Below are 24881 nucleotides of genomic sequence, written 5' to 3'. Positions count from 1 at the left end.
TTTAATCTCACAAATATTTTTGGATGAGCTACTTGTTGAAACCACCACACAAGATTCTGCTAGGAATTCTGAAATGAATAAAATGCAATCTCTGTCTTCTAGAAACTCATAGACTAACTCAAATAGAGTAAAAAGGAAAATACTTCTTTTCTAATGGGTTATATTGGACAAATAAAAATAATAACAAAAGTACTTTTTAAATTATGTATTTGGATGGTGTAGTGGTAAAGAAACTGCCTGCCAATGCAGGAGACCTAAGTGACGTGGGTTCTATCCCTGGGGTGGGGAGATCCCCTAAAGAAGAAAATGGCAACCCACTCCAGTATTCTTGCCTGGCAAATTCCAGGGACAGAGGAATCTGGCAGGCTATAGTCCATGGGTCACAACTGAGATGTGGGCACAACTGAGTGAGTAATACTTTCACACTTTCTGAGTAAATATATACCCATAGCTTAAGGGTAGACCTATAATTAAATCCTGTATTATAACAGACAAGACTGGGGGAGAAAGGAACACTACTTCACTCAATGAAGTTGAGCTGCGATTATCTAAAGGTGAACCCAGGCTTAAAATCCTCAGTATTGCTGTATGAAGAGGTCTATGAAATAAATTAACATTTTTAGTTCCAGTGCAAAATTGAAATAGTTTGTTTATAAAAGGCTGAAGGATGTATTTCTAATTTAATATGCTAGATGTTTTAAATGAAAACTTTTGGGCAAAGGGCAATTTTGGATTTTTAAATACACTTTGAATTTGGCCATTTGAATGCTTATATCTTATCTTGAAGGATATTTTACAGGTTTGGGCTTTCTTTGGCAGAGGGGCCGCCATTCAATACTGGAAGGGAAAAGAGTGAAGTTACTGTGATCCTCCACATCATGGAATTTTGTGTTAATGAACCACAGTGTGAAGCCAAGGTGTTGTGTGGTTAACATCATTATTTCCAAAACAGACTCAAACCCTACAGAAAAATGCTTCAAAGCAGTATAATTTTGTCACTCAGAAATCCACTGTACTAACACCACATAGATTTGTGGCAAAGACATATGTCCTCGGTGGTGTCAGTCCACAAGGGCAGCCCGGTGTCCACCGGCCCACAGTTTCTCCCTGCGATTCCTAACCAAATGAGTTAGGAGCTTCAGTCAGCACAACGTAGAAGATAAACTTGAATAACAAGGAAATTTTAGAGTGCACCTCCAGAGGTAACACACTGCATATTTCCAGTTTCTGCAATTATTACCCTGAACGCTATTTGCTTCTTTTCATATCATCCAAGGTCAGGATCCTTAATATGGGCTTGGATTTGTTTGTTCCTCTACTATCATGAGCAGTTCTGAATTTCATGTAAATATGTCACCTAAAAAACACAGCCCCTTTCTCCTCTTCTATACTAGAATTGGCTTCAGATTCACAGAATTTCATGTATGTTGCTATACTAAAATGACAGTGATACATGCTGTTTCAACTAAGAAATACTGGAACAGAGTATTGAACCTAAGTCCTAAAAAAAATGTACTTAAATACTATGTATATCAAAGTAAAGATGGATCTTTTTTTTCCAGGTCAAGACAGCACTTAATTCAACCTTTTAATCTGTCTTTAATCAGAGAATTTTGAGTTCCATCCTCACTCCATGGGCATACCTTTAAACATACGAACACTTATTTAATTTGAACCTAATCCACAAAACTTAGGAGGAAAAACATCTATACCTTTATTCTTTAGAAATTCTGAATGTGTATGTCTCTTGACAAAGAAAAGAAAAGTGAACTTATTTACAAAACAGAAACAGACTCACAGACATAGAAAACAAAATTATGGTGACCAAAGGGGAAACTGCTGCTGTTACTGCTAAATCGCTTCAGTCGTGTCTGACTCTGTGCAACCCCATAGAGGGCAGCCCACCAGGCTCCCCCATCCCTGGGATTCTCAAGGCGAGAACACTGGAGTGGGTTTCCATTTCTTCTTCAATGCATGAAAGTAAAAAGTGAAAATGAAGGGGGAAAGTGAGGGAAGAAAAAATTAGCAGTTTGACGTTAGCAGATACAAACTACTGTATATAAAACAGATAAACAACAAAGTCCTAATAGATAGCACAGGGGATTATATTTAATATCCTGTAATAAACCATAATGGGAAAGAATACAAAAAAGATATATATATATATATATATATATATATATATATATATATATAACAGAATCACTTTGCTGTATATCAGAAATTAAAACATTATAAATCAACTATACTTCAATTTAAAAGAAAAGAAAGGGGGAAAAAAGGACTGCTTAAGAATGGGACTCTAGAAATCTGGAATTATACTAGTGAACAGAGACATTATAATCTATCATGTATTATCCACAAGCTGGTAAGCCTAGGGAAACTTGACTTTAGAAGTGAAAAACAATTGGGTTTTGTTTCTAGAAGGGACAAGACAATCTTGAAAAAAAATCAGATGGAGAGTTTGGGGGAAAGAGAAAAAGACTTGCAATCAATAAGATTACTTGTATTACTTAGAATCATGCTTATACAGGAAATCTTGTAAAACAAACCCATCTGGCAGGGAACTGAGCCTTCTGAGGGGACTGGCTTTGGTGCTGAAGTTAATATGACCCCCAAAGCAAAAGCAAGTAAACCACTGCAATTTGGTGTAAACAGCATAGCTATCATCTAACCTCCCACGCTTCATTTCCTCAACTTTAAATAAAGACATTCCTAAATCTCCAATTTATAGTCAACAATCTAATTTCCTAATTAATGAGAATGCACAAGCTACCCACAAACTTCTCAGAAAATTCCCCCGACGCTGTGGCATCCTGTAATGAGGATAACAAGGGGTGGCAGGCAACTCTTAAGCACCAGCTTCTGAGGCTTCCCTGAAAGTGCTGGTTTCAACCTCCTTTTCTTGCATCTGACCACAAACCAGGGCAGCTTCCTGTGGCATCTGAAATGGGGAGCAGGAAACAGAGACAGCATTTTGTCCAGAAGGAAGTGAGGAGGAAGGTGAGCCAGTTAGGTGTCTCTTATGATTCCATCTCTACAGCCACCATCATGTTTAGAATTGTGGTTGGGAAAGGATAAAATCTTAGAGATAATAGAGATGATGATCTCTTTAGAAATCACTACTCCTTTGCTAGTATTTTGAAAGTCCAGTATTCTCCCTCCCTCCAACTCAGATTAAAGGAAATACTTTCAGTTCTATTGGGTTGGCCAAAAAGTTCACTTAGGCTTTTCTGCAACTATCTCATGGAGTGGAAAAACTCAAACAAATTTTTTGGCCAACCCAATAGAAGTCAGGGATCACATGTGAAAGTTTTGGAAACTGGTACCCTATATACAATAATGCTGGGTTTGGCATGGTGGTTATCATCTACTGGACAAAGTTACCATCTTACATCACCTTTTTTTTTTACCACCTTCTTTTCCAAATAATATCATATGTATTTCTTACTTTCTGCACATCCCAATAAGCTCCTTTCCAAATAGATGTCTCATTAGATTCCCACCTGCTCTGGCCACTCTGGGTTCACTATTTCCCTAACACTTTCATGTCTATAAGGACAGTCCCAAAACACTGATCAGAGATTTGTTCATGAGATTTATCATTTTTCCTATATACAATTCTATTGAGCATTTTATTTCTAACTTTTTAAAATTTTTATTAACTTTGTCATAATATAAACATAATTATGATATCATTTAATAAGTGTAAGTAAAATTTCCCTTTAGTTAATCTGCCATTTTACTTGTTGGATGATATTTAATAATGATTTCTTTTGTTTGTGCATATTTATGAGATGAGGAAGAACTTTGTATATCATCATTGGTGAGCTTTAACCAGAATTAGAATTTTAAAACTGAGGGCTAAAATAATCTTTACAAATTGTATCATTCAGTAAGTGAAGAACCGAAAGCCTACAGCCGCATTGTGTATAAGGAATTACTAGCTGTGAAGTACCTGAAATACAGCTAGTCCAAACTGAAATGTGTCTCAAGCTTAAAATACACGTTGAACAGCATCAGAATCACTAATGGTGACGTCTGCTTTGGCCATTGAGGAGAGAAATGTACCTGTAAGTAAAAGGGGAGTAGCTTGTCAGACTCAGGAGCCATTGTCGAAGCAGTGTCTGCCGGAGTAATTATAACCAAGCAGGATCCTGTGGAGACCTCCACCAAAATACTGATTAACTTCTCTGTTTCAACCTTTATTCCTTTTCTTGTTCAAAACTTGTTCTCCTCAGGATGGAAGAGTACCAAAAAAAGGAGAGGAATTGTAACCAAGCAGGACCCTGTGAGGCCTTTCCAGGACAGGCCATCCCTCATATCTGCTTTAGCTCCTCTCTGAAGTACCGAGATAACAGTATTTAATGTAAATTTTCCTATCATTTTGCATATGTGCAAACCCTGAAACAAATGGAAGAACTACCTGATGACCAAGAGCACACAGCCCCAGGCCTCCTGGAGCCTAAGGACTGATCATGTTAACTGCAGGGACACAATCCTGATGCCTGTTAACCTGTGACACCACCCTGCTGCCTCACCATCAGCCACAGAATTGCACACAAGCCCATCACATATCCTGCAAATCATCTTCCCTCACCTGCCCTTTAAAAATGCGTTCCAGAAATCCTTCGATGAGCATGAGGCTTTTCAGGGCATGAGCCGCTGCATGGCTCAATGGTCCTGCAATAATAAACATTTCTCTCCTCCAAACTCAAAAAACTCAGCTGACATAAACCTACAGTATCAATACAGTTAAGTAGTGTAAATGTATTTGCTCTTCCTTGTGATTTTCTTAATACCATTTTATTTTCTCTAACTTACTTTATTTTAAAATACAGTATATAATAGATATATAAAATATGTTAATTAGCTAGTTTGTTATCAGTAAGGCTTCCATTCAACAAAAGGCCATTAGTAGTTAAATTTTGGGGGGCAGGGTCAAAAGTTACAGGTAGATTTTGGACCTCATGGGATATTCACACCCCTAACACTCATGTTGTTCAAGGTCAACTGTGAGTTCTGCAGTTCAGCTACCCTGTCACACTTTGAGCAACAGCTGAGGATATGAGTGTGAATTTAAATAGCCGATATCTTGACATGTAGCACTATTTAGACCTATGCAGAGATCTGGATCAGCAAGGGCAGTTTCACTCTAGTGGACAAAAAACCACCTGTCTGTGAGAAACCATGGCAGAGATAGAGAAAAGGCAGTCATGGACTGGTAAGACTTCAGTCGTTTTTTTCTGAGCTTTTTGGATAAAATAAAGCACAGAATTTTGGAGGACTAGTTGATGGAGAAGAGAGATGATTATCCTTATCCCAAAGATTAATTGGAAAAATAAGGAAAGTATTTTCATCAGTTAGGATAAGCTAGATTATGCTACAGTCAGTTCAGTCACTCAGTCATGTCTGACTCTTTGCAACCCCAAGGACTGCAGCATGCCAGGCTTCCTTGTCCATCACCAACTCTCAGAGCCTACTCAAACTAAGTCCATCGAGTTGGTGATGCCATCCAAACATTTTATCCTGTTTTCTCCTTCTCCTCCTGCCTTCAATCTTTCCCAGCATCAGGGAACAGAAACAAATCCAAATGTAAATGGCTTAAAACAACCAAGATTCATTTCTTTCCCAAGCCAAACGACAACTTTGGGTCCATAGTGGACTCTGCTCTGTTTAATCACTCAGAGACTCAAGCTGACAGAGAAGCATCATCGCAAGCATGTACCAGTCCACTGCGCAAAGAGGTGAGTACTCTGTAGGGTCTCCGACTGCATATTAAACACTTTGTCCTAAGAATGGCATACCCTCTGTTCACATATTGCCCAGATCAAGTCACATGGTCCCATTCCCACTATAAGAAAGCCAGGAAGTACAATTCTATCATGTTACCAGGAGGCAGGAAGCTGAGAATATTGGGTAAACAGCACTGCTGACTACCACATGACCTTATTTGCACCCCAAGCTTATAAAGTAGATCACACTTGTTATAATAAATTGAATTATATCTTACTGAAACAGATCTGATGAAAAACAGTTTTTTTACTGAAACAAGTCTGATGAAAAATAAAGGTCGATTAGAATCATAAAAAGATATGAGATATTTCCTCACCTTCTACCTACCTGCTGTTTAACTTAAAACAGTCTCAAAGGTCATATGCTTCAGTTTTTCTATCCAGAAATGGGTGGCATTAATTCATCCAACTATCAAATATTCATTTAACATCCATTGAATATGGCACTTGGCCACAGTGGTAATATAGAGATTAAAAGGAAAAACTGCATGATCCTTGACCTCATGAATTTTATAACCTATTTATCACTAGTGATAAAAATTTATTCTATAATGGAACATGGTAATATAGATATGGATAAACATCATGTGAAAATTACTAAGACTTTCACTAACCTGTTCAATGCACTGATATATAAGCCCCTATATTAGGGAGGAAAGGAAGAGGAGAACTAAATGAACACTTTAATACCTAAATATAATAGACTGAGAGAAGATCTCACCCATCCTTGAATACTGGACCTCAATCAGGCAATGAAATATATGTTCAAGTATGAAAAAACAGGTAAAATCAAAGCTGTCAGCATAGAGTCCATTCACAGAAGTGAAGCTTTATGTTTTCCTAACTAGCCCATATGACCTTAAAAATTCTCCTTTGACTTCCTAAGTATTTGACTTAGAATACTTTGTACATATTTAAATAATCCAATTTCCTAAACAACTATGAAAACTTACATTGGCAGCTACAACATGCAACATGACCAAAATGCTCTTTATATATTCACAAAAGCAGTTGGCGAACTTCATCTGTGCCTCTGTGGCCCTTTTAACGTCAGTAAGATTTCAACGTGGCTTCCAAGGATATGGTAGACTCACAATGCCTACTGTAGTTTTATTTTTTAGCTATTTTTATTGGAAAGAGTGAGTAAACTATTAAAAATACAAAGGATCCCTTTAAAGCTACAAAGGAAATGTGCAAAAAGCCATGAAAAGAATAAGAAATGATTTCTAAATTGAACAGTTTGTTTTATTAACAATAACAAGTAAGTCACATAGTTTGTAAGTCCTCCCAGATGAGACATCTGTGGGATTCTCTGGTCTGAAAAAGAACTCCATCTTATAAACATGTCAGTCATGTTGTGAATAAAAGGAAGATTTCACACTACATGCAAATGTGACTATTAGCCCTTAAACATGTCCAGGATTTAGTGTTATTTTAAGCTATTTTTCTTCCAATTATGGGTCCTATTTAGGACATTTTCCCACCAACTTTAGGCAGGGGAAAGGTACCAGTAACTGCTTTTGTTGAATATAAATTGTTTCAGTTCAGTTCAGTTCGGTTCAGTCGCTCAGTCGTGTCTGACTCTTGGCGACCCTGTGAAGCGCAGCACGCCAGGCCTCCCTGTCCATCACAAACTCCTGGAGTTTACTCAAACTCATGTCCATCGAGTTGGTGATGCCATTCAGCCATCTTATCCTCTGTCGTTCCCTTCTCCTCCTGCCCCCATTCCCTCCCAGCATCAGGGTTTTTTCAAATGAGTCAGCTCTTTCCATCAGGTAGCCGAAGTATTGGAGTTTCAGCTTCAGCATCAGTCCTTCCAATGAACACCCAGGACTGATCTGCTTTAGGATGGACTGGTTGGATCTCCTTTCAGTCCAAGGGACTCTCACGAGTCTTCTCTAACACCACAGTTCAAAAGCATCAATTCTTTGGCGCTCAGCTTTCTTTATAGTCCAACTCTCACATCCATACATGACCACTGGAAAAACCATAGCCTTGACTAGACGGACCTTGTTGGCAAAGTAATGTCTCTGCTTTTTAACATGCTGTCTAGGTTGGTCATAACTTTCCTTCCAAGAAGTAAGCGTCTTTTTATTTCATGGCTGCAGTCACCATCTGCAGTGATTTTGGAGCCCCCAAAAATAAAGTCTGACACTGTTTCCACTGTTTCCCCATCTATTTGCCACGAAGTGATGGAACCAGATGCCATGATCTTAGTTTTCTGAATGTTGAGCTTTAAGCCAACTTTTTCACTCTCCTCTTTCACTCTCATGAAGAGGCTTTAAGCTACTAAATTTAAGATGATAGGTTATCAACCATTGAAACAAAGTCAGATCCTACCCAGCTCACAAGTATAAACATTCACAGGTATAAGTAAGTATAAATATTAAAATGTTTCAAACTTTGTTAGTATTTTTGCCTGGAAAATTCCATGGATGGAGGAGCCTGACAGGCTACCGTCCATGGGGTCGCAAAGAATCAGACACAACAGAGCGACTTCACTCACTCACTTTTGTTAGTAACAACTGTCTCTACATCCTGGCTTCCACATTTCATGCTTAATAAGTTATGGTAGCTGAGTGATTCGGAAGAAGAGGGTGGTGATACAGCTGTAGCTAGTTCAACATTTTCAACATTAAGTTGAAAATTTATTGTATTCTTTTTATGGCAAAAAAGAAAAAGTAGAGGGTGTATCTAGTAGCCCACTGAGATACACAGCATGGAGTTGCTGAAAGTTTCCAAAGTGTCTCTATTCCCATGCCCCTGTCCAAGAAGTTCTGTGAAGGCTTGGCCTCTGACTCTTTTTAATTTCTATTGGACTGTAGTTGGTTTACAATGTTGTGTTAGTTTCAAGTGTACAGCAAAGTGAATCAGGCACATATATATATATATCTCCACTCTTTTTAAGATTCTTTCCCTATATTGGTCATTACAGAGTACTGAGAAGAGTTCTCTGTGCTATAAAGTAGGCCCTTATTAGTCATCTGTTTTACACACAGTAGTGTGCATATGGAGGGCTTCCCAGGCGGTGCTAGTAGTAAAGAACCTGCCTGCCAGTGCAGGAAATGTAAGAGACTCAGGATCTATCCCTGTCAGGAAGCTCCCATGCAGGAGGGCATGGCAACCCACTCCAGTATTCTTGCCTGGAGAATCCCATGGACAGAGGAGCCTGGTGGGCTACAGTCCATGGGGTCGCAAAGAATTGGACATGGCTGAAACGACTAAGCATAGCACAGCACAGGCCAATACAGTCTGTATATGTCTTCTGCCTCTTAAACACTGTCAATCTTACCAATACCAACTTGCTCATTAACTACTCCCCTCTTTCTAAAAAGTGCTTTTCAAGGCTCACAGGCTCTACTCCACTTATTTCTCTGCTCAAGGCATTAAGAGATCATAATACTATATTTTTTGTGACCCTATGGATTGTAGAACCCATGGACAAAGGAACCTAGTGGACTACGGTCCACAGGGTCACAAAGAGACACAACTGAAGTGACTTAGCATGCACAGCACAATAATTAAAGAAATTAATTATTAGAAGTTAAAGAAGTACAATACATTTCCTGAAGCTTCCACACACAAAAGGGGAATGGAAAGAATGCAGCTTTTAGCATCACACAGTTCATTACCTCAAAACATCATGACCTAAGCCAAATAACTTCACCTTTTTTAGGCACCAATTTGCATCAACTATAATATGGAGACTAACAGTTTCATCAAAGAGCTGAGGCAGAAAATATATGTGTAAAAGCACCTGTCTAGCTCATTGTAAGTCTTAAAATTATGGGTTTCTTTCTTAGACTAGTAAGTATATGAGAACAGTTTTTTTCCTTATATCTGATTTAAAAAATTCCTTCCTTTCTTTAATTATCAGTGCCAGTGCCAATGGTTTCTCTAAAGCAAAAGTGATTCCAGAAGACAGAAAAAGGAGGCTGTCAATAAACTACTCCTAGGAGAAAAGATACTTTAAAAATGTGATCTTGGATGGGATGAATTGAGAGATTGGGACTCACGTATACACACTATTGATGATACCATGTATAAAATAAATAACTAATAGAACCTAGCAAAGGGAACTCTACCCAATGCTCTGTTTTGACCTAATGGGAAGTAAGTTCAAAAACAGGGGGTGGATATCTGTATACCTTGCTGTACAGTGGAAACTAACACAACATTGTAAACCAACTATACTCCAACTAAAAATTTTTTAAAAGATGAGATCTTCATTCTAAACCTAGCAGAGTAGCCTGGGGAGTGTTTGAGGTGAACTTGGGGAAGCCCAAGCCCATGAGACTTTGGGTTTCTGACCCTACTTTAACCAACACCACTGTACTTCATTCTATCTCATACTGGCCACATGTGAACACTGGATTTAGGAAGTGTACCAACGATGGCCTACTTAAGATTTTCTTGTTGGTGCCACACAGGACCTGACCATAATCCTGTGAAGAGAGAAGGGGTTTCCCAGAAGGGATAGTTGTTCTCAGTATGAATAAGCCTGGGAAAGTTTCACAGTAGGACAAGTAAATCTAGGGCCAAGGTTTGGCCCAGATTCCCAGCCTGGAGGCCTGAGTGGTTTTGGTGGTGAGGAGCAGGCTACCTGTGCTGTGTGGGGGCGGCTGAGAGAGGTCAGCAGCTGGTCTGAAAAGAGTCTGTGCTGTATATGGATTTGTGTTACTACTGAGAGTTATTTTGCTGTGCAGTGTTCTCTCTTTGTTATCTCCAAATGTTTCATATGTCTTGTACAAGTGACAGTGTAAGCTCTGATGATTTGGGGTGATTAAGCTAAGGACTTGTGACTACATTTGGAGAAAAGCAGTACAATGAACTTTTTTGAACACTAAAGCATGGGGTCGTCATTATCAGTGGGAGAAGATATCGAGCAGCATGTTCTCCTGAGGCAGCCATTTGGGGACTTGAAAAGTCTGAGCGAGACAAACAGAAAACTAAAGGGGATAAATAAAAAATGTTGCCGAGAAACAGTCTTGAGGATACACACACACAAGCACACACACTTAAATAATGCTACGAGATTACTGAACAGAGTGACAAGTCACACTGACACCAAATACTGATTTGGAATCAGTTCAAAAGCAGTTTCATTTCTATCATTTTAATTAGATCACTCTCTGAAACTGTTATATGTAGATGTTGATATTAAATTATATATTTATTTGTAGTACAACAGAATTATTTTCTAACTAGCAAAAATGTCAGACATCAATTTTCTCTGCAAATGTATGCATTGTACCACTCAGGATTCTTGGAAAAAATGGCAAATAAATGACAGAAAGATAAAATCAAGTAGACTATAGTAACATTTGTTCAGTGCTTTAAGGCCAGCACTAAACATATTCATATTCATCACTTCAGATTCCACACTGGTAAATGCAGTCTATTCTTGAGAAGCAAACTTATGGTCACCAAAGGAGAAAGGTGGAGGAAAGGACAAATTGGGAGCTTGGGACTGGCATATACACACTACTATATTTAAAATAAATAACCAACAAGGGCCTACTGGGTAATACAGGGAACTTGGCTCAATATTCTGTAATAACCTAAATGGGAAAAGAATTTGAAAAAGAATAGATATATGTATATGTAAACAGAATCACTTTGCTATACACCTGAAACTAATGCAGCATAGCTAATCAACTATACTCCCATAAAGTAAAAAAAAATTTTTTAACTATTTATCCTATGTTAAAAAAAAAGAAATTAAATTTAAAAAGTATTTATCTAAAAAAGTAAATGCAGTCTATTTAAAAAAATAATATATCCTTTAATTTATGTTTTCCCTAATAAGACTATTTTAAGATTAACTAGGATTATTTATGTATGATTATACATGATGCTAATAAAGCTTGAACCTGGAGAAATGCTAAAGGCAGAACACCAAGAAAAATGCTTAAATCATAATCATTCATCAATCTTGTTTATAGTTCTTTATTAAGATTAATCACTCTTTGAGCATTAGAAATGTGACCATGGGAAAGTTATAAAACTACTCTGCATGTTGCCTCTTCAGTTGTAAAACAGAGATAACCCCTTATCTGCTCATAGACAACAGAGCAGCATGTAAAATATTTTGACGTCCACTCTGCCTAAAAATTAGACGTATCTATGATTTTATGAACATACAACAAAACGAGTGAAGACAAAGTCACGTAAGCCTTTTAGATGATTAATTGTGTGACAGTTTTCTTGGAAATATTAAAGAAGAACATTAGTATGTGCAAAAAGATATCCATTGTACTATTATTGTCTCATACAAATGGTTTTATTGTACAAACAAGAATTACATTATGCATTGGGAAATTTTAAAGTAAGTTTTCAAAAGGGCCAATGACTTCATATGGTAGTTATTTTTCACTTAAAAGGAAAATGGGATAAATTATATGACATCTTACCATTCAGGTTTAATTAAAATATATCTTCCTCTTTCACCTCCACCCTCTTTCCCATGCTGATGGCAAATAAACACCAAGTTGAATAAACACGTACTATATCAACTCATGTCAAATACAAATTTAACTGCTTTAGACAAACACAAACACACACACACATTTAAGAGTCTTCAATTTCTACATAATTTTTCTGTTATATGTGGTTGTATGTGTATATATACATATCATAAATATGAAGACATGTTTCGACACAAAAAATTTAGAATTATTTATTTTTTCAAAATAGCCTGAGTGAGAATAACCAACCATATTCCCACCTGCCTTTGTGAAAATAAACTTGGAACTACTTGTAAGCCTTTCTTTTTCAGTCAACTTTACTGAAGTGCTATTTACATATAGGAAAATTTACCCTCTATAGGTCACAGTTCTGTGAGTTTTGACAAATGCAGAATCATGTAATCAACACTGCAATCAAAGTACAGAATATATTCATCACCTGCCCCCCAAATTCTCTTGTTCAGCTGTAGTCATTCCCTGCCTTCACCACCAGCTCATGACATCCACTGATCTGCCTTCTGTCCCTATAAATTTTACCTTTTTAGAATGTCATATAAATAGAATCATACAGTATGCAGCCTTTATATCTGATTTCTTTCGCTTAGTATTATGCACTTGAAATTCATCCATACTGTTACATTTATTTCTAGTTCTGTTACTTGTTATATTGCTTAGCAGTATTCCATTGATTGCATGTATTCCATTGTTAACACATTTCGCAGATGAGGGGACATTTGGGCAACTTTCTACTTTTAAGTTTTTCTTAACATGTCAGAGAATGAGACAGTATAGTATGTTAAGAGTTTAAGTTTTTAAGCTAGACAGACTTTAGTACAAATCCCAGGTCTACCATATATTAATTTGTACCCTTGGGCAAATTATATTTTCTGAGTCATAGTATTGTGAAGATTAAATTAACAGGTGGCTTGTTGGGCTTCCCTGATAGCTCAGTTGGTAAGAATCCGCCTGCAGTTCAGAAGACTTAGGTTCAATCCCTGGGTTAGGGAAGATCCCCTAGAGAAAGGATAGGCTACCCACTCAAGTATTCTGGCCTGGACAATTCCATGTACTATATATATAGTCTATGGGGTCACAAAGAGTCAGACACGACTGAGAGACTTTCACTTTCACTGTAGTATAATAAGTGGCAGCTATTATTGCTATTATGATCTCTGGTTCTCAAACTCTGCTTTACTTCAGGTCTTCAAACTGATTCCAAACATAACATCTTTAATCACCTCAGAGCTCCTGCTATATCACTTCACTTAAAATATACCTCCCCTTCTCTCTGCTTCCCATCTTTATGAGCCAAATGCATCTTCCTTCAATGAGAACTTTCCCAATTCACAGTTCACATTTACCATTCCATTCTCCACATTACTGTAGCATGCATTATTCAGTCTGGTAGTCACTCCACACACTACAGCTTTTTTTAAATCTTAAATTAATTACAGTTAAATAATTTTTAAAAGCTTTTTATTTTATATTGGGGTATAGTCAATTAACGATGCTGAGATAATCTCAGAGGAACAGAGAAGGAATTCAGCCATACACATACATGTATCCATCCTCCCCCAAACTCCCCTCCTTTCCAGACTGCCACATAACATTGAGCAGAGTTCCATGTGCTATACAGTAGGTCCTTGTTGGTTATCCATTTAAACATAGCAGTGTGTACATGTCCTTCCCAAACTCCCTATCTCTTCCCCCCATCCTTCCTCGCGGCAACCATATATGTTCATTCTCTAAGTCTGTGAGTCTCTTTCTGTTTTGTAAATTCATTTGTATCATTTCCTTTTAAATTCCACATATAAGGGATATCACATGATATTTCTCCAGCTTTTTACATTTAAACCCAGCTCCTTAGTCACAGTAGTTATATTTCAAGTGCTTAACAGAAAAATGTAGTGAATGGCTGCTATACTGGACAAGGAAGATAAGGAATATTTCAATCCTCACATAAATTTCTATTGGACAACATTACTCAACACTTAAAACTATATGGTTCCATTTAGAACTAGGTTATATGATACAGCTGTATTCTCAGTTTTTCTGTGCACATATTCCACAGAAAACTAGTTAGCAGTCATTGAGCATCTATCCTATGCAAGACACACTGCCAAGGACTGAGGATCTGAAGACCTGTCTTCCAAGAGCTTACTATAATACTAACATTAGGCAACAATGAGTCATCTTTCAGGTGATCCTGAGCCACCTGGACAGCAAACGCTAAAGGAATTTAAAAGAAGAAATGATTACCAAAGTCTGGCTGGCTGGTAGAGACGTGGATCATTGAAAGTTCAGGACATATATGAAAAGGAATAGTCCAGGAAGATAGGAGAGTGAGCAGAACCCTATCTTCTATTATTTCATATTCTTTCCAGAGCATGAAGCACAGTGCTAGATACAGAGAAACACAACTAACACACTGAGATGCAGAAGAACCAGATGATAAGGAGCAGGAATATATTCAGTTAGTCAAGTTACTGAGGGTAACACATGATGGACAGTCATGTGATAAGGAATCAAAAAATAGAGGCTCAGAGCAGATCAAACTAAGGGCAGATTGGCAAAGGTAGGTAAAAAAGCAAGTCCAGAGGCAGGAGCTAAGGAGCTAAAGTCAAGTTGAAAGAAATGAATAGAAAATAGGCAATAAAAGTGAAACTGGGACAAACTCAGGCTCAAGGAGGAAGGCTGTGCCCAAAGGTTAGAACAATGCAGTCAGAGATAACTGATCACCAGAAAGAATGAAGGATGAGAGAGCAAGTGCCATATAAGAGGCCAGACTGGGAAATGCAGCCAATTTGGAAACACAGTTCCAACTATCTTTTATCCCTGATGGTTCCACATGGGATGGATTGTCATCCTGTCTCAAATGCTTAAATGACATATGGAGGTCATATAAATCTTTTGGATAGGCTGTGCTTATTGGCTGAAGGCAAAATAGCTAAGTCTTTATGTCAATGTTTCACAATTAAGCATAAAGGTAAAAATCTGCAAAAAGTGTACTGAAATGTAAGGTAAAAAGTAACATGCTTAGGTTATTGGCTTGTTGCAAGGCCCTGAATGCCCTAATAGTGTTCCTCCATTTTTCCATTGCCTTAGTTGGGCTTATATTTGGCTTGAGTGACCTGCTCAAGGAGCTGATTACAGAGACAAGGTTTCCATTGCTTGCTGTTGGTTTCTACCACATGTGTTTTGCCAAACAATTGACAGAGTCACAAAGCAGAGTTCTTCCTGGATTTGTCTAAAGTTAAAGGAGTACCAGAGAAAACGTAAACTTATAAATGTCTAAAACTTGGATGAGAAATCCAATGTGTTTTTAAAGGAAAAGGCAATAAGACAACAACAACAAAACTAGGCAGCTGTAGCACAGTCAGTTCTGAATGACCCTGAACACTGTGTATCTTGAGAATCAGTCCACAGACTGTATCACCCACTCCTCAGGCACAAGGCCATGACTCACTGTCTAAAACCACAATGCTCGTGGAATCTTAAGAGGTTCTAGAATAACCACACTTGGTCCAAGTCAGCAGAGGACAGGAAGCTCATTAAGAATTCCCCAATTTCCCTACTACAATCCACAGCTAAGAGAAGATACCTGCAACATTGAGACTGATGCCTGAATCAAATCACATTGATTCAGGGAGGATTCTGGCAACTGCTTAGAGGGTAATTTGAAAAGCAAACCATAAAAGTCAGCTTAAATGTTTTGAAAGGATTAAGCCACAATATTATCAATTGCTATGTACTTGGCATTAGAAGACCCTGGTTTTCAAATTTCTCACTTAGGAATATCAGCAGTCCTTCCTAAGAGAGAGAATAATACTATGTTATCCCAGGAAGCTAGTCACTGCTGTTATATCAGAGACAGAGATCTATAGTGGCATGAGAAATGTATCCAGCATAAAGGACATGCCACAGACTCGACTCATGGTACTGTAAGTAGAACACCAGATTTAGATCAAAATCCGTATTCAGATCCTATCTCAATCACTTCTTGGCTGAGTGACCTTAGTATAATTCCTTAATTTCTCCTGTTATCAGCTTACTCATCTGTAAAATGGAATAACGTATTCCTTAGCTTTGGTGGGGTTTTGTGACAAGTAAGACTGTCATCAAAGCTGGGAAAACACTTTGTAATCTGTAGATTGCTATGTACACGGGAGCCATTATCTGGTCTTTTTCCCTAAAATACTGTTCCTTGGAACTCACTTAGCCTGGGGTTTTCCAACTACACTTCTAAAAGAACATTTTTGGAGCTACTCAAATGAAGACTTACAAAATATGAGTATCTGTTTTCTGCTGCTTTTTTCTCTGATCCAAGGAACTTGCTTCCTTTCACAGATTTAGCTCTTTATGTCATTAACTAAATTTAAATCATGCCTAAAGACTTACTTGTTTGGCAGCACAGTTTCATATCCTGTTTGGTTTAATTTTTAAAATTCTTTTGTAAAGCACTCCAAGATGTTTGCATGAAGATCACTCAACAAACGGAAGCCTCTCTTGAATACACACACAAGGACACACCCACATCGATGGGAAGAAACATAATACAGATTTTTGTTAACGTGGTGAAACAAGTCTACAGAAAACAGTTCCTAAAATTACATTTGCTGCAACACTGTATGGCCATTTCTTAACTCCCTCAAATATCCTTAACTCCCTCAAAGCCAAGTGGGAAGGCTAATGTGATCTTCCAGAAGCCAAGTTCACCAAGTCATATAGAGAGAAGATTTAAGGGTGCAGGTCAACATAGACATAGTATTTTCCATGAAGCAGGCATCCTGGCAAGAGAATATTCCCTAGTGTTTCACCATTTATCAAGAGACTAACCATCAGGTCCTGAACTGTGTTACATAAGCACAATACCCTTATTGTTAGCAGCTGTTCATTGGTCAGGATTGCACAACTGACCAGGTGCATGGCAGGATGGAGTTTTTGTCTTAATCCAAAGATTCAGAGTAGATGGACTTGTTCAATGATGGTAAAAAACTGGTTCCAAGCCATCAGGATTATTATAGCCTTTTAGGTACTTTGCCAATTTACACATATGTGGTAGAAATTAAAGCATGCTGCAGATACAAAAAGAGCCATTGGTTTAATTTAGAAACATTATTTTTGATTTTGTATATTTAAGAACTGATTTTAAGCTTAATTGTCTGAAAGTTTAAGTAAAATCATTGGTTCAGTATCACTAAAGGCATTAGAAAATCAAGGGATGATATATTTTGAATTATCAATGGCAAGGAAGTTTGGTTTTTAAATGATGACTTTAAGATAAATATATAATACTAGAATGTATTTATTAGAAGAATTAAAGAATGATCTATTCATGTAGGACAGAATAGTTTTAGAGCCCAAGAAAAGTCTATCTCCTTCTGTTGTCAAGAAAAAAAAATTCTTTTAGTTTATTTTTTTAATTTATTTATTTTTAACTGAAGGATAATTGCTTTACAATATTGAGTTGGTTTCTCCATACATCAACATGAATCAGCCATAGGTATACAAATGTCCCCTCCCTCTAGAACCTCCCTCCCACTTCCCACCCCACCCCACTCCTCTAGGTTGTCACAGAGCACCAGTTTGAGCTCCCTGATAATACAGCAAATTCCCACTGGCTATCTATTTTACATATACTTTTACTTTAAATTAACTATAAAAGTTCAAACTTTTATATTGTCTTAAGACAGAAATATGCAGGCTATTTATTCACCTTTTTTCTCTTGACTTAGCTTTGAATATTTCAAAGTATATCTATCTTCACTGACATACCTACCTTCTCATTTAATGAATCTGTTTTCAAAAGTTTCAGGTAACCAGTTAACCGTTATTTAAGGATAGTATGTTATAAAGTAAATTATCAGGCTGCGAATTTTTGTATTCAAAAAATTGTATTTTCCTAACAAATCAGAGTTTTGTTTTTTGCATTGGTTTAGTTTTTCAGTAAGTCATATCTATATATGAAATAGAGCTGTAAGTTGGCATAGGTACTATGGAAAACAGTATGGAGGTTCCTCAGAAAACTAAAAATAGAATTAACATATCATTCAGCAATCCCACTCCTGAGCATATATCTGGACAAAACCATAATTCAAAAAGACACATGCACCACTATGCTCATAGCAACACAATTCACAGTAGTCGAGACAGGGAAACAACCTGAATGTTCATTGACAAAGAATGGATGATGAACATGTGGTACATATATATACATAATGGAATATGACTCAACCATAAAGAAGAATGAAATAATGCCATTTGCACCAACATGGACGCAACTAGAGATGATCATACTCAGTGAAATAAGTCAGAAAGAGAAAGATAAATACCGTGTAATATCACTTACGGTGGTGGTAGTTTAGTCACTAAATTAGTTGTGTCCAATTCTTGCAATCCCATGGACCATAGCACACAAGGCTCCTCTGTCCATAGGATTTCCCAGGCAAAAATACTAGAGTGGGTTGCCATTTGCTTCTCCATGATATCACTTGTATGTGGAACCTAAAATATGATACAAATGAATCTATCTACAAAACTGAAACAAATTCACAGACATAGAGAACAGACTTGTGGCTGCCAAGGGGGAAGGCACAGGCAAAGGAAGGATTGGGGATTTGGGGTTACCAGATGCAAACTACTACATAGAGAGGGCGTCCCTGGCGGCTCAGACTGTAAAGGATCTGCCTGCCATGCAGGAGGCTCAGGTTCGATCCCTGGGTCAGGAAGATCTTCTGGAGGAGGACATGGCAATCCACTCTAGTATTCTTGCCAAGGAACCCCATGGACAGAGGAGCCTGGCAGGCTACAGTCCCTGGGTCACAAAGAGTCAGACAGGGCTTAATGACTAAGCACACACACACATTACCTGCAGACTGAATAAAGAGCAAGGCCCTACCTACAGCACAGGGAACTAGAGTCAGTATCCTAGAATAAACCATAATGGAGAAGAATCTGAAAAAGTACCTGTATATGTGTATAATTGAGTCACTTTGCTGCACAGCAGAATTTAACACATTGTAAATCAACTACACTTCAGTAAAAATAAGATAGAGCTAACCTAAAGTTGGAGGAGGAAATGGCCACCCACTCCAGTGTTCTTGCCTGGAGAATCCCAGGGATGGGGGAGCCTGGTGGGCTGCCGTCTGTGGGGTCCCACAGAGTCGGACACGACTGAAGCGGCTTAGCAGCAGCAGCAGCAGCAACCTGAGGTACTTTGTGGGGGAAAAATGACAATATCTAAGAAAGATTAATAATATCAGAATAATTACTATTACAGAAAATGCCACATACTGACAACATTAAATCACCGTTCTCCTAACCCTTTTGGATAGAGAACTAATATATACTGCGCACGTGCTATGTGACAGGCATAGCAGTAACAGTGCGCCCAACGCAAGAGCTATTTGCTGTCAGCCTCCCAATATGGAGATGAGGAAACTCAGGCAAAAGGGTTAGAGAAAGCTGGAGTAACCTAACTCCAGAGCATTTGGTCTTACCCAGTCACCTAATTTTGTGTTTGAAGCAACAACTGGCAGGAGAAAAACAGGCCTTCCATAAAAGGCTCTGCTGTAGCAGTACAAGTGAATTCTATCCCAACATTTGGGCCAGAGTGGATCTTTCAGTTCAATTCAGTCACTTAGTCATGTCTGATTCTTTGCAACCCCATGGACTGCAGCATGCCAGGCTTCCCTGTCCACCACCAACTCCAGGAGCTTACTCAAACTCATGTCCATCAAGTCAGTGATGCTGTCCAACCATCTCATCCTCTGTCGTCCCCTTCTCTTCCCACCTTCAACCTTTTCCAGCATGAGGGTCTTTTCAAATGAGTCAGTTCTTCGCATCAGGTGGCCAAAGTATTGGAGTTTTAGCTTCAACATCAGTCCTTCCAATGAACACTCAGGACTGATTTCCTTTAGGATGGACTGGTTGGATCTCCTTGCAATCCAAGGGACTCTCAAAAATCTTCTCCAACACCACAGTTTAAAAGCATCCATCTTTCAGTGCTCACCTTTCTTTATAGTCCAACTCTCACACCCATACATGACTACTGGAAAAACCATAGCTTTGACTAGACAGACTTTTGTTGGCAGAGTAATGTCTCTGCTTTTTAATATGTTGTCTAGGTTGGCCATAGCTTTTCTTCAAGGAGTAAGTGTCTTTCAATTTCATGGCTGCAGTCACCATCTGCAGTGATTTGGGAGCCCCCCAAAATTAAATCTGTCACTGTTTCCATTGTTTCCCCATCTATCTGCCATGAAGTGACGAGACCAGATGCCATTATCTTTGTTTTTTGAATGTTGAATTTTAAACCAACTTTTTCACTCTCTTTTTTCACTTTCATCAAGAGGCTCTTTTAGTTCTTCTTCACTTTCTGCTATAAGGGTGGTGTCATCTGGGTATCTGAAGTTACTGATATTTCTCCCGGCAATCTTGATTCCAGCTTGTGCTTCATCCAGCCTAGCATTTCACATGATGTACTCTGCATATAAGTTAAATAAGCAGTGTAACAACATAAAGCCTTGACGTACTCCTTTCCCAATTTGGAACCAATCTGTTGTTCCATGTCCAGTTCTTACTGTTGCTTCTTGACCCACATATAGATTTCTCAGGAGGATCTTCAGGACAGATGAAAAACTAGCATCCCCCAAAAGAGGACTATTAAATACTCAAACTATGAATTATGTTTGCAGCACTTTTATTAATGAAAAACACTCTTAAGACTCTGTGACTTGATTATATTGTTTAGTGGCAGATAGTAACTCAATTTTAGTTCTGGTTGTGAGCTGTAATAATGGAATTCAAATACAATATGTTGAGAGAGACTAAAACCATTACACACTTTGTTAATATGTCCTCAATCAAGAAATAACTTTTAGATTCTATCAGTGAAGTGTATACTTCATGATCCTGCCAGTTGTGGCTGTTTTGACAAGGATGATTCCATTTTCAGACCAGAATATAGGTGAAGGTTTACAGTCTGTGATGATCTATTTTCCATGTAAGGAAGATAGGGATGTTTTTATGTTTGCTTACTGTTTCTGGAAGCAATCTCAATAAAGTCAGTGAAGAGTGACTTTTCCCTTTTATGCTTATAAAGAACAGTGTATGTTTGTCCAGGATTGGAATTTACAATAAGTTCCATGAGAGAGTACACGTGTGCTCTTGTTCAATACTTTCAGTATCAAAACATAAAGAAGAAAGATTATGTTTCCTGAAATTTTCCCAGATTAGATATGCAGGAGGAGGAACATTCACTTCTGTGCCTTATGATTTCTTGTCTTTAGTTTCATGGACTGGTCTTTACAAACACGGAGGTGACCTAGGGCACTTCAAGATTCTCTCTGCTTACTTTCCAAGTGGATATTTCCTTCCCCTGCTATAAATGGCAGATTGAGCAGACCCTCTCTAAATCAGGTCCTATTTTAATTAAATCTTGCAGAAATTATTCAAATATTCTAGCCTGTGGGAGTTCTTATTTCTTATTTCCTGTGCACATACAGTCTTTACCTGATATTCATCAGGAAACAGATTATACACACACACATATACACAGATTATACACACACACATCATTTGGGAAGCAGGGGAACAAGTGTGGGATAAAATCACAATTTTGAAACAAAAATAAAGTATTCCCCTTTATTTAGGATTCTCCCACAATCACCATATTTTAGGAGAAAAAATAATTTTTTTTTTGGCCACTCTGCACGGAATGTGGGATCCCAGTTCACCAACCAGGGATGGAGCCCACACTGCCTGCATTGGAAACATGGAGTCTTGACCACTGGACCACCAGGGAAGTCCCAGAAAAGTTAATTTCTAAATCTTTCTCCAAGAATCCAATAAAACTAAAAGAAGTTACTGTCTATTTTCTTTTCCTAGATTTAAAGATAAAACATGAAGTATAAGAGGTTTGCCGATTTTCTGGACTCTGAAATGTAAAGTATCCTGCAGATGGCTAACTCCCTCTAGGCTAAAATGTCACTTAGCTGCCCCATCCCCCATTTAAATTATATCCCCACATCAGTCTCTCCTACCACCCTTATCAATCAAGCAAGGCCATACCTGTAATTATGAAGTTTTTAATGCCCTGTCTCCTCCATTTAATTGTAAACTTTAAAAAAAAGTTTAACCATTATATACTCAGTGCCCATCATAGTACCTGACATATAATAAACATATATTAAATTCATGATTAAATAAACAGTAAAATTAACAACAGGTGTTTTTTAATTTTTTTAATGAAGCTGGTTAAAGAAAAAAGAGCAAAACTAATTGCACTATTCTATGCTAGTGCAAGTACATTTTCACACAAATCTACAATTATAAATTAATTAAGAAATGTGCCTGCTCCTGATCCATCACATTTGAATGCCTTTGCTTTTTTCTTTGTGGAGTCACAGTGAGTTGATTTCTTACTTAAGCTCTAAACTAAGTGCAAGGCAGGTGTGGATATACCACCTAGGATGTTTTGGGATTCCAGCCTAGCCTTTAACAGTGACTTGGGTATTTACACAACAATTTAAAAGACAATATGATGAGGTAGATGTTATACCTGGAGAAGCTACAGTGTTATAGTATTTTCACTAAAGTTTTTTCACTAAAGCATTAACATTTTGAATGCTTTTTTTTTTGTTTTTTTATTCTTTGGGGGGTTTTTTGGCTGCACCATGTAGTATGTGGGATTTTAGCTCCCTGACCAGGGATTTAATCCAGGGCCCCTGCAGTGGAGGTGCAAAGTCTTAACCACTGGACCCCGCGGAAGTCCCTAGAGGGCTGTATTTTTTAAGTAGAACGGCACTAACTTTGGCAAACCAAGAGTTTGTCATCTCATTTATACAGACAAACCAACAGACTATATACACTAAATGTTGGAAAAATACATCTTGTTCACACTCAGGTTTCAATCAACTAACAAATTTCTCTCTATAAGTCGATATTACAAAACCAAAGCTCTAGATGAAGATTTTCTAATAGCTTAATGATTAAAGAAATAAATCCACATAAGCTAGTCAAAGTTGAGATTATGGAGACAATCACTATGACAGGACAAGTTACTGTTCTATTTAAGTTTTATATAAAAGTTACCCTCTTATCTTAACCCAGATAGGTGAATTCTCTCAGGAGGAAAGATAATATGAAGAAACACTGACTCCACCTAATCCCCAAGCCATCTTGCTCCAGTACAGGAGCAAGATCAGAAAAAAGTGACTACTTGCCTTGACCTTGTGCTAGCTAAAGCCTATTAGACTTTGCACATGGATCATCATTTGGCCTGCAAGGCCCTAGTCTGATCTCCCAGCTGAGCTTTTCCTTCATTGTAATTTCTGCTGTCAAGATTTAGCCACTGTCTCTTGACTAAACCCTCTAGAATCTAGACACTCCATGTGCTAAGGCACCCCCACATCATTTATGTCTGTTTCCATAAAAATGGATGAGTGTACACTTGTTTATGCGTCTACTCTGTGTGTGTTCTTGGGCTCTTTCATGTGTCTGTCTGGCTGAACTGAGGGACTGCAGAGTACTTCCTGCAGCCCAACCACAGCAGGAAGATTCGGCTCTGGTCTTAGACCACCAGGAGGATCCCACTGAGGACCTGCTGTGTGGGGGAGGAAGCTGACTGTCTCAGGGTTCCTTGGTAGCACTATGCAGCAAGGGAAGACTGAAGAAATCGCAGAGCTCTGAAACCACAGCTCAGACTGTTATAAGGCAGGGTTGAAATGTCATTTCAGTTTCTATAAATCACTGAGTCTATTTAACCATGTAAATGTGTCGCTGATAACTATAATGAAAAGAAGAGATGCCAGATAACTACAATGAAGAGATGCCAGTGGCATCTTTATGTGATAAAATATTTCCTTTTTAACTACTTTTCCGAGGTCTTAACAGAATAGAATAAAATGTTAGAAAAAAAAAGTAGTTCACTAGATTGTGAGCTTCATGAAGACAGAGAAGACATGAAGACATTTGGCGGAGGGAGGGGTATCTGTAGTTATATATCTGTATATATATATATATATATACCCCTCTATCTGTAGGGGTATTCTATAGTTATTCATTATTATACAATCCCTGGGTCCTAACACAGTGCTTGGTACATGAAAAGTATAAATTAATATTAATCAAGTGCTTACAAGTTCTAGAATCCATTCTGAGATCTCGGGCTAAGTGATAAACAAGACAAAACTTTGCTTTAATGAAGTTTATATTCTGTTTGGTGGTAGAAAGTACAAAACAAATAGAGAATTAAATCAAGAATAAACCATCAGAAAGTAATATGTGCTATTAGAAAGTGTTAGAGGAGCTAATTTAGTTTGAATGGATAGGCCGGATCTTTTCTCCTAAATAACACCCATGAGAAAACATCACAGTACTTCTCAACTTTTCCACCCATGAAAATCATTTGAGTAGTTAAGGAATCAGAGACAGATTTCACTGGGCTTAGATGGTGGAGCCTGGGCATTGGGATTGCTTAAATGTTCCCAGCCAACTCAATGCTTTCCTGGTGGCTCAGATGGTAAAGAATCTGCTTGCAATATAAGAGACCCATGTTCGATCCGTGGGTCAGGAAGATTCCCTGGAGGAGGAAAGGGCAAACCACTCAGGTATTCTAGAC

The 24881-nt window shown here is 38.0% G+C and overlaps 1 protein-coding gene across 24 annotated transcripts in view; it reads right to left on the bottom strand.

The window, feature by feature from the left end:
- The window catches only part of SUGCT (succinyl-CoA:glutarate-CoA transferase), a 782676-nt gene that overhangs the window by 333348 nt on the left and 424447 nt on the right, over window positions 1-24881 (bottom strand). For 3 of the 24 annotated variants that reach the window (XM_070466744.1, XM_070466747.1, XM_070466754.1), the window contains exon 13: window positions 18612-18766. The exons of 20 other annotated variants lie outside the window; for them this stretch is intronic. In XM_070466744.1, coding sequence (XP_070322845.1) covers window positions 18612-18766 — 155 coding nt within the window. Of the gene's footprint in view, window positions 1-3958; window positions 4072-18611; window positions 18767-24881 lie in introns of those variants that run through there. One more of the 24 variants, XM_070466794.1, reaches the window with a different exon arrangement.

The sequence above is a fragment of the Odocoileus virginianus genome, chromosome 1 (assembly GCF_023699985.2).
Source record: "Odocoileus virginianus isolate 20LAN1187 ecotype Illinois chromosome 1, Ovbor_1.2, whole genome shotgun sequence".
NCBI classification, from domain to species: Eukaryota; Metazoa; Chordata; class Mammalia; order Artiodactyla; family Cervidae; genus Odocoileus; species Odocoileus virginianus.
Note: the sequence above shows the minus strand (reverse complement) of the source record. Positions and strands in the feature narration are given on the sequence as shown.